The 17,081-nt window shown below is 45.4% G+C and overlaps 1 protein-coding gene across 2 annotated transcripts in view; it reads left to right on the forward strand.

Moving 5' to 3' along the window:
- LOC306828366 (protein-glutamine gamma-glutamyltransferase K-like) overlaps positions 1 to 16,157 on the forward strand; it is a 16,693-nt gene extending 536 nt beyond the window's left edge. Inside the window, exons 1-14 of one of the 2 annotated variants that reach the window (XM_079350794.1) lie at positions 481 to 568; positions 5,084 to 5,367; positions 5,453 to 5,644; positions 9,852 to 10,103; positions 10,499 to 10,617; positions 11,711 to 11,818; positions 11,991 to 12,168; positions 12,578 to 12,716; positions 12,812 to 13,004; positions 13,084 to 13,237; positions 13,953 to 14,237; positions 15,191 to 15,351; positions 15,443 to 15,579; positions 15,677 to 16,157. In XM_079350794.1, coding sequence (XP_079206920.1) covers positions 5,085 to 5,367; positions 5,453 to 5,644; positions 9,852 to 10,103; positions 10,499 to 10,617; positions 11,711 to 11,818; positions 11,991 to 12,168; positions 12,578 to 12,716; positions 12,812 to 13,004; positions 13,084 to 13,237; positions 13,953 to 14,237; positions 15,191 to 15,351; positions 15,443 to 15,579; positions 15,677 to 15,842 — 2,367 coding nt within the window. In that variant the 5' untranslated portion in view covers positions 481 to 568; position 5,084 and the 3' untranslated portion in view covers positions 15,843 to 16,157. Of the gene's footprint in view, positions 1 to 480; positions 569 to 5,083; positions 5,368 to 5,452; positions 5,645 to 9,851; positions 10,104 to 10,498; positions 10,618 to 11,710; positions 11,819 to 11,990; positions 12,169 to 12,577; positions 12,717 to 12,811; positions 13,005 to 13,083; positions 13,238 to 13,952; positions 14,238 to 15,190; positions 15,352 to 15,442; positions 15,580 to 15,676 lie in introns of those variants that run through there. The other variant, XM_079350795.1, reaches the window with a different exon arrangement.
- The last annotated feature ends 924 nt before the right edge of the window (positions 16,158 to 17,081 follow it).

Consider the following 17,081-nt stretch of genomic DNA (forward strand, 5'->3'; position numbering starts at 1 on the left):
GAAAGGCGTGGACCCGCCCACAAGGCGTGGGAGCGACATGGCAGCGTGACGGACGACGTGACAATTTGACTTGTCCCGCGTATGAATGATAAGATTAATGTTGGCTGGATTCCATTTAGCTTATTCAGATTCAGGGGCGAGAAGATTGGCTGGTTGTCACACAGCTGGTTTTTTTTTTAGTTATGTTTCACAACACTTTACTTTTCTGTTTTTCTGAGCGCTCTGCTGTGATTGAATGATAACTGGTGCTGAGGTTTCAAACAGGTGATGGTGACCTCAGCACACACACTCTTTGACTCCGTGGAGACGCAGCGCACACGCTCACGTTCTGACAGGGAGGTCTGCTCGATTGGCTCACCGCCTAAAATGATTTGAGCTGTTGCTGGAGGGCGAATGTCTCGAGTTGTTTCTGTGCAGCAGCAGGAGGAGGAGGAGGAGGAAGAGGAGGGTGTGTCCTCACTGTCTTCAACTATTTAAAAGAGGTCTGAGCTTGTCAAACTCGAAGACACAACGAAGCGCAGAGTTCCTCCTCCAGTCTGCAACTTCATTTCTTCTCCAGCTGAACTGAGTGAGTTTGAATCTGCTCTCCTTAAAACCATCGGGCCTTTGATTTATGAGTCAACATAGATCGCTCCTCGATAAGTCATTTATAGGATTTATAAGAACACAAAGTTCACATACTGCTGCCTTTCTGTAAAAGAAAGATTATGTGAATAATTTCACAGATCGTCATTTTATTTTTGTGAGTCGATCAGCTTCCTGAAGGGTGTTTTTATTCTTCACACCCTGCAGAGGGTGCATGAGGCTGCAGGGCATCTTCTGCACTAATCTGTCATATATCACACGTGACTCCCAGCGAGCTGAAGGAAACCAACAGGAAGGTCAAACTGAAACATCATCAGGGTCAGATGTATAAGTATGTGTTTGTGTGATGAATCAAACCTTCTGGAAGCTTGTTGTGTGCACGTCATCAGTGAGCGGCCCGAGGCGCCGGGTCATGAGTGAGGCAAAGGGGGTGCTCGTGGATCAGCACCCTCCCGCAGGACGCTTTGATTAATCGTTTCATTAAATCGGCTGATGGCGTCATGGGAGTGAACTTAGACCTACTCACTGAGACCCGATCTGGACCCGCAGGCTGCCAACATCAGGGACTCCACATCTCCATAGATTAAAGATGAAAGAGACCCCATCGAATAATTAACCGCTTTAATTGATACAATCATTTCCATTAAATTGATCCCAAAAAGAGATGCAGGCATTTATGTTTTGATATCAAAAATAACGTAACGCTTTATTGATGACCATTTCTTAGTGTTTACCAAATCAGTCAGAATTATATTTTTATAAAAAAGTTCAGATCCCCGTATCCGGTTTTTTGTGTGTAATTTTCCCACATTTGATGTCAACTTTTTGGCACATTGTGTTTAATTTGTACAATTTTGTAAAAAAAAAATTCAGAAATTGTTTTTTTTTTTTTTGACTTTAGGCGACTTTTGTCCTCCGTACGATCGTATCAGATAATAAAGTCAAGAGAGCCGAAACAGGTTCTGCTGTATTATCGATTTTCTGCATCATCATCCTCGGGTCACACCGTGTCTGTGCAGCTCGAAGCAGCTTGTGACTCCTCGTCTGTCTGTGTGTGTGTGTGTGTGTGTGTGTGTGTGTGTTTGCGCTGCAGTGCAAACAGTTTGTGTTTAATTGAAAAGATTAATGTTTGCAGCAGAAAAGAGATTTATTGATCTGTGGGAGTCAGAGACTTTAATCTGAAACACACGGAGCTCACAGACTGCATGAACTGCTTCTCGTTGGTGCTGTGAAAGAGGGAGGAGCTTCAGTCATCTGTGCTGTGAAAGAGGGAGGAGCTTCAGTCATCTGTGCTGTGAAAGAGGGAGGAGCTTCAGTCATCTGTGCTGTGAAAGAGGGAGGAGCTTCAGTGATCTGTACTCATCTGTGCTGTGAAAGAGGGAGGAGCTTCAGTGATCTGTGCTGTGAAAGAGGGAGGAGCTTCAGCCATCTGTGCTGTGAAAGAGGGAGGAGCTTCAGTGATCTGTGCTGTGAAAGAGGGAGGAGCTTCAGTGATCTGTGCTGTGAAAGAGGGAGGAGCTTCAGTGATCTGTGCTGTGAAAGAGGGAGGAGCTTCAGCCATCTGTGCTGTGAAAGAGGGAGGAGCTTCAGCGATCTGTGCTGTGAAAGAGGGAGGAGCTTCAGTGATCTGTGCTGTGAAAGAGGGAGGAGCTTCAGTCATCTGTGCTGTGAAAGAGGGAGGAGCTTCAGTGATCTGCGCTGTGAAAGAGGGAGGAGCTTCAGTGATCTGTGCTGTGAAAGAGGGAGGAGCTTCAGTGATCTGTGCTGTGAAGGAGGGAGGAGCTTCAGTGATCTGTGCTGTGAAAGAGGGAGGAGCTTCAGTCATCTGTGCTGTGATGACTTTCACACTGAAGATCAACTTTTTGCATTAAAAACAAAAGAACAGGATTTATCTGTTTAATCTGCTGCAGAGGCGTCGCAGGCTGTCGGTTGAGTTGAAAACTAAAACAGGTCTGACAAAATGTCTTTAACTCACTAATATGTTCGTCCTCAAGTTTTTATCAATTGTAGAATATTAAGCAACAGTGAAATAAAACAGGAGATATGTTCAAAATCACACGACAACCTAATAAGGCTTTTTTTAATTTTCTCTTTTTTTTTTAAATCCAATTATTTATTTAATCTCTCTCTTTATATTTGCTCTAGCCCTCCATAGTACCAGATGGTGACGCGATGAGCTAAAACAGGTTCTGCAGAAATGCTAATACTAGCGTTTTATCTCAAATCTTCACAGAGCTGTTAGCAGCTTTATCCTGCAGCTTCTGCCTTAAGAAGCTACCTGTGGAGCGCGTTTGGACCGTGTCAGATTGTTGATCGGCTCCGAGCCGCTCGTGTCTCAAAATCCTGAGCAGGGCGGAGCAGCTCACTGACCTACAAACGTCTCTGATTGTTTCAGCGTTTGGCCCGAGACTGAGGCGTGAGCTCATCGTCTCCAGAGCTGGTTGAGTCACTTAAATAGTTTGAACTGTATCAGAGGAAGGTAAAGGTATGCAGGATAATCAGCCTGCTGGGGGGCGACGTTAGCGGAGAACAGACGAACAGCATGGACTCAAAACATCCGCTGAGGTTCGACAGAATTCATGAAATATTCAAGCTGACTGTGCGGCCTGCTGCTGAGACGCTACAGAGCACGCCGTTCCCCTCTGCAGCCACAGGAGGGTCATTAGTGATGTAACAAGGCTCATTCATGAATCAGAGCGCGTGCACGTCACCTCTGGGATGCTTTTAGCTGACTCACACGTCAGATCATTATTCAGCTCACAGAATCCTTCACTGTGCTGATGGCTGGTTTGAACACACACGAGGTCGATGTTGAGAGTGATGTGAGAGATGTAAATCTCAGGACACGTCATCAGTGGTGTCTCTTTGATTTCAGGGGAAGTTTCAACCTTTCAACAACAAACGAGGGGAGACGGATCATCCGAGCAAACGCTGAGTCAAATCGAGTTTATGGAGCACATTTAGAGCAGAGGGCTTTACAGGCACACAAACAGATACTGGACTTACCTGGACTAAACACAGTCAGGGACTCCAATCATCAGAAGAGGAAGAAACAACCAGTCTAATAAGAAAGTAGGTCATGGACTTGGACCCGTATGATGAGAGTCAGGGATTCCTAAGAATCAATGTATGAGTTTATTCTGTTGAATTATGAATGGATTCAAACTGTTGATTAATATTTATTTTATTCTCTAAACAGAAAAGTGATTGAAAGAATAATTTTGAGTCACTTAAGCAAAATCATCCTGTAGCTTCCAAAGACTCAGTTTGGATCAACTGTGTGTTAAAACTCATATTTTGATCTGATTGGAAACACGTATTTTAATATTTGGAGCGTGTAACGTAGCCGGCAATATGAAAAGATCAAAGTGTTTAAGCACTTTAATGATGAAGTGTTATTGAGGAGCTGATTGGATAATATGACTGGGACTTTTAAATGATCGCTTCACAGATGAAGAGAAAATGTCATCGGAGTATCTGAGAGTCGACGAACAACAAATTAAGGAATTGAAGTAGAAAATCCAAAAGGTGACAAAGAGAAACACAAAGGCTTGTAAACAGGTCAAAGAATGAATACCTGAATACTCAGGTGAGGGGAAGACAATGAGGGCGGGACAGATAATTAGACACATGAGGGCAGGAAGTGAAGGACAGGTTAGAGATTGAAACCAGGAAGTGAAACAAGTAGAACGATAAAACAAAAGACACGCAGGCCTCGTTTACGTTTCACCTCCAGATCTGAGTTTAAATTCATCCAGATGTGTTTTTTTATTTTTTATTTTTCTTCCAGTCTGGACACAAAAAAACACATGAGATCTGATTTTTCCAAATCTGATTCAAATCACTTTTTTTTTAAATTTAATTTCATTCAAATCTGATTGAACGTCTTTTTTTATCCAATTATTTATTTAATCTCGTCTTCTGTGTCACTATCGGAAAAAAAAACGACCACAACGTAGAAGTGAAAGAAAAGCACGCAGACAGAAATAATCCCACTTCTCTGTCATCTAATGTGCTGTTGTTTTTTGCTGGGCGTGACCCCGTTACCATAGAAACCAATGTGGATCAGACCAGGTCAGTGTGGACGGGCTGATCGGATTCTGACGTCAGTCTGAACACAGCCTGTGAGACGCAGAGCTGGACGTGACACTGATGCTAACGCTGCAGCGACAGGAACGCTGCGGTTTGAAACGCGAGTCACGAACAATCCAAACGCCTTTTTTCCAAACGCCGTCTGAGCAGCCTTTCATTGTAAAACGCTGTTCTCACTTTGTCATATTCATTCCAACTGACAGAGCAGAACATTTGCAGGAGCAGGAGGTTGATAATGGGATGTTTGTGAATGTAGGAGTGTTGATTCTTGAATTTCCCTCGGGATCAATAAAGTATCTATATATCTATCTATCATTCTGTGAAATAACGTGAATAAAATAATAAATAAAAAAGGATGACTCTCAGATCTTCACGTCTCCTTGTCGTGTTTGTCGTTGTCGCTCAGGATGCCTGTGGAGACTCGCTCGATCAGAGACAGGGCCGCCGTGGGTCGCTTTCCCTCCGTCACTCTCGGGTTCGGCGACGACGACACAGACGACGAGCTAGAAAACGAAGAGCAGGATGAAAACAAAGAGAACGGGTGTCGCCGCTGGCTGCGTAAAATCTGCCCCTGCTGCTGTGCAAAAACAGAAGACGATGACGTCACAGAAACCGAGGTCACCGGCCTGGAGACGGAGACGGACAAAGAGGACGGGGTGAAGCCCGTGACCGAGGACAACGAGCTCAACAGTAACTCTTTTTTTTGAAGCGATGGCGTCCGGCCACGTGACGGACTCAGCTCGCCGTATGTCATCTGTGTTTGTTTTTTTTGCAGAGCTCCTTCTGAACGTGCGATCAATCGACCTGATGAAGAGTAAATCCGGCGTGAACCGGAAGCTGCACCACACGGATCTGTACCAGAGTGAGAACTTCATCATCCGCAGAGGACAGACCTTCCAGATGTGGATCACCTTCTCCAGACCTTTTAACCCCAGCACGGACACCTTTCACCTGGACCTCAAAACAGGTCAGTAAGAGTCCTCAACGTGACGCTTTACGCTAACAGGAAGCAGCTGCCCGCCTGTCATTCAAAGAGGCCACGCCCCTAATTCTACATCACTTTAAAAAGGGCATATTCTCCTCCTTTATTCACCTTTTCAAACAGCGCCCCCTGTGGTCTAAATGAAACATCTGTGTTTCTGAGCTTTGGTCCAAATATAACATGAATCCAGCAGCAGAGGAGGTCATGTGACCCTGTAGAAACCAGCTCTCTCTGAACGCTCCGTTTTGGTGTGTGTGTCTCTTTAAATGGAATAAGCCCCGCCCCCTGAGTTTTCCCAGCAGACATCACTCCTCTGTAGTGAAATTAAAAATAGCAGACCTGATCAAAAGTTTTACTCTAGTCTGGAAGTGGAGTCCATGGGTGGAGATACCCGGAGAGGGGAGGGGCTTATTTACCAGAGTCCAACTTGTGATGTCACAAACGGAGAACATTTAAAACAGAGCGTTTTTCTCTGTGTGGTTAAAACTTAAGCAGACCACAAACAAACGACGGGATGAATCTATTTTCACTCAGCTTACTCACAGAAATGTTCAAAAACACTTTAAAGTCAAACGTTTTCACGCTGCAGTTACACAAGCAGCCAGAAGCGTAAGCGTCGATGTTTGAAGCGTAGATCTTTATGAATTTCCGGCATGGATGGCGTCCCATTTTTTTTGGATTAGAAGAGTAAAAATGAAAAGATCCAAGTCAGCGTTTGCTTTGAAAACACGCCGGCGTGGAGTCTGAGCCTGTTTGTGTGAAGGCTAATTAAGACTAGCTCACGTCTTGAGTGTGTACAGGGTGGTGTGCACTGTGATAGATTTAAAGACAGATGGAGAGGCGAGTAGTTTGGAGGGAAGGAGTTGTTGTTTTTTTTTGGTTTCCATCCCTATGGTAACAGTCATGGTTGCTAAGCTCCAGGGAGAGCCCTCGGTCCTGCTCTTACACACACACACACACACACACACACACACACAAAAAAGCAATTTCGCAATTCTGCCACTGTACCAAATGTCAGAGCCTCAGCGGCCACCTGTTTACCCACAATTCATCTGTGCTCCTCTGTCACTGTAAAGAGGAGAGAACACAGATAAATATAGATCCTACAATTACAGCTGTGTGTGATAACCAGCCGAGCATGAAGATAATAATTACTGCCTGTCTTTCACACGGAGGCTGTATCAGAGATGAACATTTGAACCCGGGACTCAGTGTTTAATAAAGAGGAAACATGCACAGACTCATTAAGGCAGGTTTTTATGTAAGTCTGTTTGTGTGTTACTCAGAGGGAAAAAGGAAATTAAAGTGAAAAACAATGAAACACATTTGAGATGCTGATTATTGACATAAACAATCAGAAAAATAAACAAGTTTTGTTTTAATACATAAGATAGAACAACACAAAAATCACACATTAAAGGATCAAATGTGTTGAATTAGAAACCAGACAACCTGCCTGCTGATCAGTTCAGGTGTTAAGTTAAGAGATACGTCACACTAATTATACAGGAATTAATTCAATTCAATTAAAACAAACTTTATTGGTCCATTCAAAGACGCACAGAGCAGTAAATGAACGACAGTGTTGATAAAAAGTAAAGTGTCAAAACTGAAATACAAACTGAGAAAGTTAAATATATGAAAAAAGAGTGGAGGTATAAGTGGAGCGTGATTGGTCTAAAGATGTAAACAGTCATCAACAGCCCTCCCCTGGCAGCCCCGCAGCGTTCTGTCCCCCTGAAGGCTTCCAGAGAGCCGGCCAATCACACAACAGAAACACTGGTTGTGCATAATCCTCCAGGTGTTTTAAAAAAGGCCGTCTCATCGTGACATCACGGCCCCAATGATGGACATCAGAAAGTAAAAACATGCTTCTGCTCCCCCCCCCCCCAAACACTGTACCCTGAGCCTGCACCCCCCCCCCAAACACTGTACCCTGAGCCTGCACCCCCCCCAACACTGTACCCTGAGCCTGCACCCCCCCCCCCCAACACTTCACCCTGAGTCTGCACCCCACCAAACACTGTACCCTGAGCCTGCACCCCCCCCCAAACACTTCACCCTGAGTCTGCACCCCACCAAACACTGTACCCTGAGCCTGCACCCCCCCCCCCAAACACTTCACCCTGAGTCTGCACCCCCCCCCCAAACACTGTACCCTGAGCCTGCACCAAAACACCCCTCCAACACTGTACCCTGAGCCTGCACCCCCCCCCCAAACACTTCACCCTGAGTCTGCACCCCCCCCCCCCAACACTGTACCCTGAGCCTGCACCCCCCCAACACTGTACCCTGAGCCTGCACCCCTCCAACACTGTACCCTGAGCCTGCACCCCCCCCAACACTGTACCCTGAGCCTGCACCCCCACCAAACACTGTACCCTGAGCCTGCACCCCCACCAAACACTGTACCCTGAGCCTGCACCCCCCCACCAAACACTGTACCCTGAGCCTGCACCCCCCCCCCCCCTCAATCCAAAACACATCTGTCGTTGAAAGTCTGACTTTGTGGTTTTTCGATGAAGCCACGCTGACATTTCAGAGAAGCTGCAATTTTCATAACAGCTCCCAGTTTGAGAAGGTGGTGAAGATTGAACCACAGGCTCCATTTATCTGTTCTGAGAGTCTCGACTGCTCGGGGTTTGTGTTGGTTTGGTTTTTTCTTGAGCGAGCGAGCGAGAGAGAGAGAGAGAGAAGGGGAGGATGAAAGTCTCTGAGTGACGCCGGTGGAATCGATGGGATTTATCTGGCAGCGGGTCAGGAATGTCTTCACAACATTTCATGACAAACTGCCTCTGAAATTGAAATGACACTTTTCCAAACTGATGTTTTGGCTTCGTGTGCTTTGAGCTCCGTGAGCGTAGGACGGGAAAGGTTTGGACTTTTTAGGATTTCAATTAATCATTTTCTCGCCAGAAGTCGGACGAGGAGAACAAAAGTAAAGCCTTGATCGATGCTTCTTTAAAAGGTGCTTCTTCTCTGCACTCGTTTTTTCACACGTTACATCTTTTATGTGACATCATGCGAGGCGACGAATCAGCCAATGAGACGGTCTCGTCCAAATAAACCTCAATATACTGACTTGAATTCTTGAAGCATTGGTAAACACTCCAAACAAAGAGTCAATCACACCCAGAGAGGAGCGAGGATCAAACAGGGAGGGGTGAAGATGTGCTCATCGTCCCCTCCCAGCATTCGGAGGAGGAATCTGGTTTGGCAGAAAATTAACGAATACAACATGATACCATTATTTATTTTACATTATAGGAATTTTTCCAGACACGTTCAGGCAGGCAGGACGAGATGTAGCACGTCCGAGAAAAGGTAGAGAGGAAGGTCGAGGATTCAGTGCAAAATAAAAAAAATAATTAAATAAAAGGTAGGGAAAAAAAATAAAATAAATATAAAATAAATAATAAATTAATAAATAAAAAAATAATTAAATAAAAGGTAGGGAAAAAATAAATAAATATATAATAAATAATAAATTAATAAATAAAAAAATAATTAAATAAAAGGTAGGGAAAAATTTAAATAAATATAAAATAAATAATAATATTAATATAAAATAAATAATAAATAAAAAAATAAATAATATTAATAAATAAATAATAATAATAATAATAAATAAAATTTAAAAAAAATTAAAAAGGTACGGGGAAATCGCAAAGCAAGACAGAAACCAACACAACATAACGAGCGTGACTCAGCTGGTTCGAATCCTGGCTCCTTCCCCGCATGTCGAGCCCCCTCGATCTGATCTCTCCAATAAAGGCCCAAAAAACATGTTTAAAAAGAAGAGAGGAGGCGCTCAGCTCTGTCAGCTGCAGGAGAAGATGGTGGACTGTGAGTCTGCTGATGGTTCAGAGATCAAAGAACATACAGTGCTGGCAGAGCATTCTGTGTGTGTGCGTGTGTGTGTGTGTGTGTGTGTGTGTGTGCGTGTGTGTGTGTGTGCTGTCAGCGAGGTCCCTGCGTTCTCTTGCTTTGGTTTCTGTTTACTCAAACATTCCCCAGGTGAGCTAGGAGGGAACGCAGGTGTGGCGTTTGGCTTCAGTTTGGGCTCGGCCTGAACGACAATAGCTTCTTAAAAAGGAGCTGCTTTGTGTGTGTGTGTGTGTGTGTGTGTGTGTGTGTGTGTGTGTGTGTGTGTGTGTGTGTGTGTAATGACTGTTTCTTCTCACATTCTCAGGCTCTCTGCCAACCGTGTCGAAGGGAACCCACGTCATAATCCCGCTGGTGGAGGAGCTGGAGGACGGCCGCTGGGAGGCCGCGGTTGTGAAACAAGACGACAAAAAGATCCGACTGTCGGTGAACTCTCCGCCCACCGCCGTCATCGGGCGATATCGACTCACCGTGGAGACGACGTGTCCGAACGGTCAGGCTGTGTCCACGCACGACCCCGATAACGACGTCTACATGCTGTTCAACCCGTGGTGTGACGGTAAACCAAACACCACACGTCCATCATGTCAGACCACACGCCTTAACAGAGAGGAGGCGGAGCTTAGGACGGCTTTCCTGCAGCTCGTCAGCAGGGGGAGCTCTTCACTTTTGGAAGCATCTTTTTTGATGCAGTCTGCGGCAGGACATATAGTTTATATCTCATAAAAGGAACAAACATTTCATTCAGGACGTGTCCTTAAGACGAGTCCTTCATCAATCATCCGTCCTCCAGCGTTTTATCTCAAACAGCGTGTGCAGGGGGAGAGAGCTGATGGAATAATGAGGCTTCATATCAAAGCCTTTAAAACTCTCAGCGGCGTAAATACAAGATAAACCGCACACATCTGAGTCACACAAAAAGACACTCTGTCCTTCTGTTTGTCCTCCGTTTAGACGACTCAGTGTTCATGGACTCTGAGGACGAGCGGCAGGAGTACGTCCTGAACGACGTTGGACGGATATACTACGGCACGCAGAATCAGATCGGAGTGAGGACGTGGAACTACGGGCAGGTGAGGGGGGAGGAGCTTAAACTGTCTACTGTGAGGAGACGGGTCGCTGTCGTGGACAAAGTTGGACGTCTTGTCTCTTTGCTGTCTCCGTCCTCTATCAGTTAATTGAATGTGGCGTTTGTGTCGCAGGTCTTAGCATGTGTGTGTATTGTGTGTGTTGTGTGTGTGTTGTGTGTATTGTGTGTGTTGTGTGTGTGTTGTGTTGACCCGTCCGGGCACACAAGATGGAAATTAGCAATGTGCTTTAATCTGGTACGAAGCGTCTGTTCTCTGTGAGGTGAATGTGTCGGGTTGGACGGTGGCATTATTCTCTGAACACGGAAGAAGAAGAAGAAGCTGCTGGAGGGTTTTGGTGTTCAGTATTTGGTGCAGAGTGAGACTCCTCAGTGTGAGTCACTCACACTTGTTGTGATCCACCTCGTGCATGTTGCTGGTTTACACAGGTGCTGTTTTCTTTTTCAAGGTTCAAGGTTGTTTATTTGTCAAATATGCTCCATGTTAAACATACAGCACAGATGAAGTAAACAAATTCCCAAACAAATTCTTAAGTTTACCCTCAGTAATCCCCTTTTTCAAAACGCTGTCGTCGTGTTTTTGGCTGAAATCGACGTCGTAGAAAAGCAACGTAATCAAATCAAACCTTGTTTGACCAAAGTTCTTTACAGGGGAAAAAAACACTATAAAAAACAGTAAAAACAAACAAAAAATTAATAAATAAATCATTAATTAAATTAAATTAATTTCATTATTTTTTATATATATATATACAATTAAATTAAATTAATTAATAACCTGACCTTCCTGACTCGATGCCTTCCTCCTAAATATCTGGTCACATGATCGTTCTGGATTTACCTCAGCTTCTCCTACTGTGAAACTTTTCTTTAATAAATATAATCTACGTGCTGTTTGTCGTTGACTTGTTGGCAGACATTTAATCTTCTTTGTTTTTGTAGTTTATTAAAGTATTAAACTGTGAGAGTGTGATCTGTGTGTGTGTGTGTGTGTGTGTGTGTGATCTGTGTGTGTGTGTGTGTGTGTGTGTGTGTGTGTGTCGTGTCCTGAACGTGTCTCCTCTGTCTCCTGTCCTCAGTTTGACGCAGGGATTCTCGCCGCGTGTCTCTTCGTCATGGAACAAAGTGGAACTCCTCCGTCTGGTTGGGGAGACCCGATAAACGTGGTGCGAGTCATCTCAGCCATGGTGAGACTCAACGTGTTTATAATGTTATTTATCATTTCGTTTTCTGCCTGTAAATAATCGATTCTGTTTGTTAATCAAATGTGAAGATTAAAAAAGAGAAACATGAGGAAGCATGGTGCGTGGACGTTTCACGGTGCATTCACACGGGAACGCTGGCCTGTTTTGGTTCCAGGTGAACTCACAAGACGACCAGGGCGTCCTGGAGGGAAACTGGTCTGGAGATTATTCTCATGGAACCAGTCCGACGGTGTGGAGCGGGAGCGTGGAAATCCTGAATGAGTACCATAAAAACAAGGGGGCGGCCGTGAAGTACGGGCAGTGCTGGATCTTTGCTGGCGTGGTCACGACAGGTGAGCTGCGAGGTCACCTGCTGGTCCGGGTGCGACAGGACCAGCAGGTGAGCTGCGTGGTCACCTGCTGGTCCGGGTGCGACAGGACCAACAGGTGAGCTGCGTGGTCACCTGCTGGTCCGGGTGCGACAGGACCAGCAGGTGAGCTGCGTGGTCACCTGCTGGTCCGGGTGCGACAGGACCAGCAGGTGAGCTGCGTGGTCACCTGCTGGTCCGGGTGCGACAGGACCAGCAGGTGAGCTGAGAGGTCACCTGCTGGTCCGGGTGCGACAGGACCAGCAGGCGAGCTGCGAGGTCACCTGCTGGTCCGGGTGCGACAGGACCAGCAGGCGAGCTGCGAGGTCACCTGCTGGTCCGGGTGCGACAGGACCAGCAGGTGAGCAAAACGGATTCTCCGTCTTCTCCTCAGTTTTGCGCTGTTTGGGCGTTCCCAGTCGAACGGTGACCAACTACAGCTCGGCTCACGACACAGACGTCTCCCTGACCACGGACATCTACCTGGACGAGAACCTGGACCCGCTGGAGCACTTAAACACCGACTCCATCTGGTGCGTCCAGATGTTTAAAAAAAAAAAAAAAAAAAAAAAGACCCTCGTTGTTTCCTTATTGATGAAACGTGACCTCGTGCTCTCGCTCCCTGCAGGAACTTCCACGTGTGGAACGACTGCTGGATGGCTCGTCCAGACTTACCTGCAGGAAACGGAGGCTGGCAGGCCGTCGACTCCACGCCGCAGGAGACCAGTCAGGGGATCTTCCGCTGCGGCCCGGCGTCTCTCGCCGCCGTCCGTAACGGGCAAGTGTTCCTCAAACACGACGCTCCGTTTGTGTTCGCCGAGGTTCGTGTTTCCTCCTCGCCTGACGAGCGCCGCTCCTCGTCTGTTGATTGGTTGAGTCGAACGTCTCGTCTCTGTGCAGGTGAACAGCGATAAGATCTACTGGCAGAGGAACGCAGACGGGACCTTCAGCATGATCTACAGCGAGAAGAAGACGGTGGGTCATTTCATCAGCACCAAAGCTGTCGGCTCTGACGAGCGCATGGACATCACACACCTCTACAAACACAGTGAAGGTGAGAACGTCCGGCCAATCAGAGCGCTCCGTCACGACGCACCAAAGAAAACTCACGTGATCCAGAGAAATTACAATATTTTATTTTAGGTTTTATTTTTGGGATATTTAGATGCATCTAACTATAATCTGCCCTCAACTTCGCCGCTTCTCTTTTGTTTCCTGTTTGATTTATTGATTGATTGATTTTTCTTTCTTTCTTTTTTTTTTTTTTAGTTCACTTTATTAATGTGTATTTTTATGTAGTGTACAGTGTCCTTGAGTGACCTGAAAGGCGCTGCAAATTAAATGTATTATTATTATTATTATTATTTTGCGGTCTTAATAACAAATATGCAGAAAAATAAAAAGTTAATTTGGATCTGCAGCAGTAAATTAAACACCAGCGTGCAGCAACAATAACTCAGGGTCCAATCAAAGTCTGCCTGATGTTTCTGAGAATGCACAAAGGATCCAGACAGAGCTTTATTTATTTATTTATTATTTATTTATTTTTTTAATGAAGAGGAAGGAAGAGGAGAGTTTATCCACAAACAGACGTCACCTCTCTTTCTTAAAATCCACCAGATCCCATTAATGAAAGAAACAGTTCGTTAAGTCACCGAGTCCGTGAGCCCGAAGCAGAACTTCATTTTTCTGAGATGAAAAGTTCTTTTGTTTTTCGTTTTTCATTTCTTCAGATCTCTGAAATGATCTCTGAGTCGTTGTTTCCCCAGGCTCAGAGGAGGAACGCATCGCCGTGGAAACCGCCTGCAGCTACGGCTCCAAAGCTGAGGCTTACTCCTCCCCCACGGCGGAGGACGTCTCCGTGGAGGTGACCATGGACGGAGACGGTCCCAGGATGGGACAAGACGCCGAGCTGACCATCATTATGAGGAACAGCAGCTCGGAGTCACGTACGGTGATGCTGCACAGCCAGGTGGCCGTCATGTACTACACCGGCGTCCACAAGAGCACGGTCAGGAGGGACAAGACGGACGTGGACCTGCTGCCAAACCAGGGTGAGTCCAGAGTCCCAGAACAGGGACCGCTTTTAAGATCCAAAGTCCCAGACCAGGGACCGTTTTTAAGATCCAAAGTCCCAGACCAGGGACCGCTTTTAAGATCCAGAGTCCCAGACCAGGGACCGCATTTAAGATCCAAAGTCTGTCCAGACTTGAATTTCTTCTCGTAATGCAAAAAATGGATATAAAATAATTTTACAGAGACAGTTTGAAGTATTTTTATTTCCTACAAAGAAGAAAATGTAAACCTGATGATTCACGGTTCATGTTGTGATGCGTCTGGACTTTGTGCCTGGTGTTGAACTCATCATGAAATCCTTCATTACAGACTATTAATTGACATCTGTCGTTTTTGGCCAAGCAGCCAGCGGCATCAACTCTTATTATTATTATTATTATTATTATTATTGTTGTTGTTGTTGTTGTTGCATCAGATGATTTTGGCACGTCATTTCTCTCCACTTTTACTTAACAGTGTAAAAACGTGTTTCTGAGTCGGGCTGAGAAGACGAGTGTTTAGTGAAGGTTGTTTCAGAGGATCTGTATGAAAGTAAATGTTCTTTATTTATTCAGATCTTAACAACAATCCTTTAGACGAACCAAAGTGCTTTAGAACAAAATAAAATCCAATAAAAAAGTTGAATAAAATACAGTCTGTGCGATACTTTAAATTTAAGATTCACTTCAATCAAACACTCTGAGGGGAGACCTGTCGGATGTACTAAAGCAAAGGAGAAGATGAAGTGCAGGTTTATATTTGAGCTTTATGGGGGGAATCAGAGGAGGCAGCGCTGGGAGGGAAACCTGAAGATAAACCATCAAAGTTCAAATCAGCCTTAAATGATCGTCAAAGTATCTGTGAGCTTCAGAGGCAACAATGCTAAATAAAGAAACTAACTTCATGCTAACGCTGCATCAGTCAGATCCTTTATCATTTATTGTGTTGACAGACAAGATCTTAGAGTGGACAATGGAGTACAAAGACTACAAAGACCAGCTGATCGACCAGGCCGCTCTGATGCTGACCCTGTCGGGCCGCGTCCGGGAGACCCAGCAGGTCCTCGCCACGCAGTTCAGCTTCCGGCTCCGGACCCCGGACCTCATCATAAAGGTAACACAAACAGTTCATCAGGAGAATATTAAAAAACGCCGCCCGACTCCTGAAAATATGACTCCTGGTTTAATATTTGTTTGTGAAACAGCCGCTGGGAAAGGCCGTGATCGGAGAAAAGATGGCGGCAGAGATTTCATTCACTAACCCGCTGCCTCAGGTGCTGAAAGACGTCATTTTCCACGTGGAGGGACTCGGCCTTCTCGCCGCTCGGAAGATTCATCACGGGTGAGAAGGAAACTTTATATTTTCCTCCGACGTGTTTCACACCTGTCTTTATTCCTCGCCGTGTGACGCCTGCTGCCATTTCCTGTCATCCCCACAGAGATATCGGCAGCCGGGCGTCAGTCACTCTGACAGAGCACTTCGTCCCCTCGCTGCCCGGGGCGAGGAAATTACTGGCATCTCTGGACTGTAAGCAGCTCACGCAGGTTCACGGCGTGACTGACATCACGGTGCGGGAGCAAAGCAACGGCATCGAGCAGCCGTGACACCCAGGACTCTCATTTCCTCCAAATGTATATTTTTAAACCTCATAAATATGGAGAGTCCGTGTTTGAATGGACTTCAGTGCTGCCGGAGGATTCTGACGGAAAATGTTCTTATTCTGGAGTAAGAATTAAAGTCCGTCACGTTTGAACGCTGGAGACGCTGAGACATCAAACGGGCGTCTCAGAAGCTTAAAGAACAGCTTTTTTTATATTTATAAATCAAACATATTATGTCAGTGACAAACATGTTATTTAAATGTGTAAATGCTGCTTTACATGCTTTTGTATGATTTAAAAAAAATTAAAAAACCAGTAAATGAAAACATATCCTGGAGTCTCGTTTTGACACGAACTAATAAAAACTGAGCTCTCCGTGTGAAGCCGTGATCCTTCAGAGCACACACGTTTATTTATTGTCACGTCTCTCCGCCGCTTTGTTCTCGCACTGAATTTTTTATGGTTCAAATTATTCCTAATTACTACTTTTTTTTCTTCTTTTTTTTACAAAAAGGACAAATTCTGGCCAATTTTGGAGACTTAAAGGGGACATATTAAAATCTACCTTTTCAGTGTTTTTGAACATTTATGTGAGTGTCTACAGACCCAACATTTTTTTTTAAGGTTTATTTTTGGCCTTTTTGCCTTTATTGATAGGACAGTGGATAGAGTCGGAAACAGGGAGAGAGTGGGGAGAGACATGCGGGAAAGTGGCCACAGGCCGGACGCGAACCCGGGCCGCCCGCGCGAGGAGCAAAGCCTCGCAACATGGTGCGCGCGCTGCCGCTGCGCTATCGGCGCCACCAGACCCAACATTTTTGGAAAATAAATTCATCCAGTCGTTTGTTTGTGGTCTGCTTAAGTTTTAACCACACAGAGAAAAACACTCGTTTTAAATGTTCTCACTCTGGTAAATAAGCCCCGCCCCTCTCCTGGTATCTCCACCCATGGACTCCACCTCCAGACTAGAGCAAAACTTTTACACAGGTCGGCCATTTTTATTCTCACTACAGAGGAGTGATGTCTGCTGGGAAAACTCAGGGGGCGGGGCTTATTCCATTTAAAGAGACACACACACCAAAACGGAGCGTTCAGAGAGAGCTGGTTTCTACAGGGTCACATGACCTCCTCTGCTGCTGGACTCATGTTATATTTGGAGCAAAGCTCAGAAACACAGATGTTTCATTTAGACCACAGACTGTTTGAAAAGGTGAAAAAACACTTTTTTTATGTCGTTCATGT

The sequence above is a fragment of the Symphodus melops genome (assembly GCF_947650265.1).
Source record: "Symphodus melops genome assembly, chromosome: 8".
Lineage (NCBI taxonomy): Eukaryota > Metazoa > Chordata > Actinopteri > Labriformes > Labridae > Symphodus > Symphodus melops.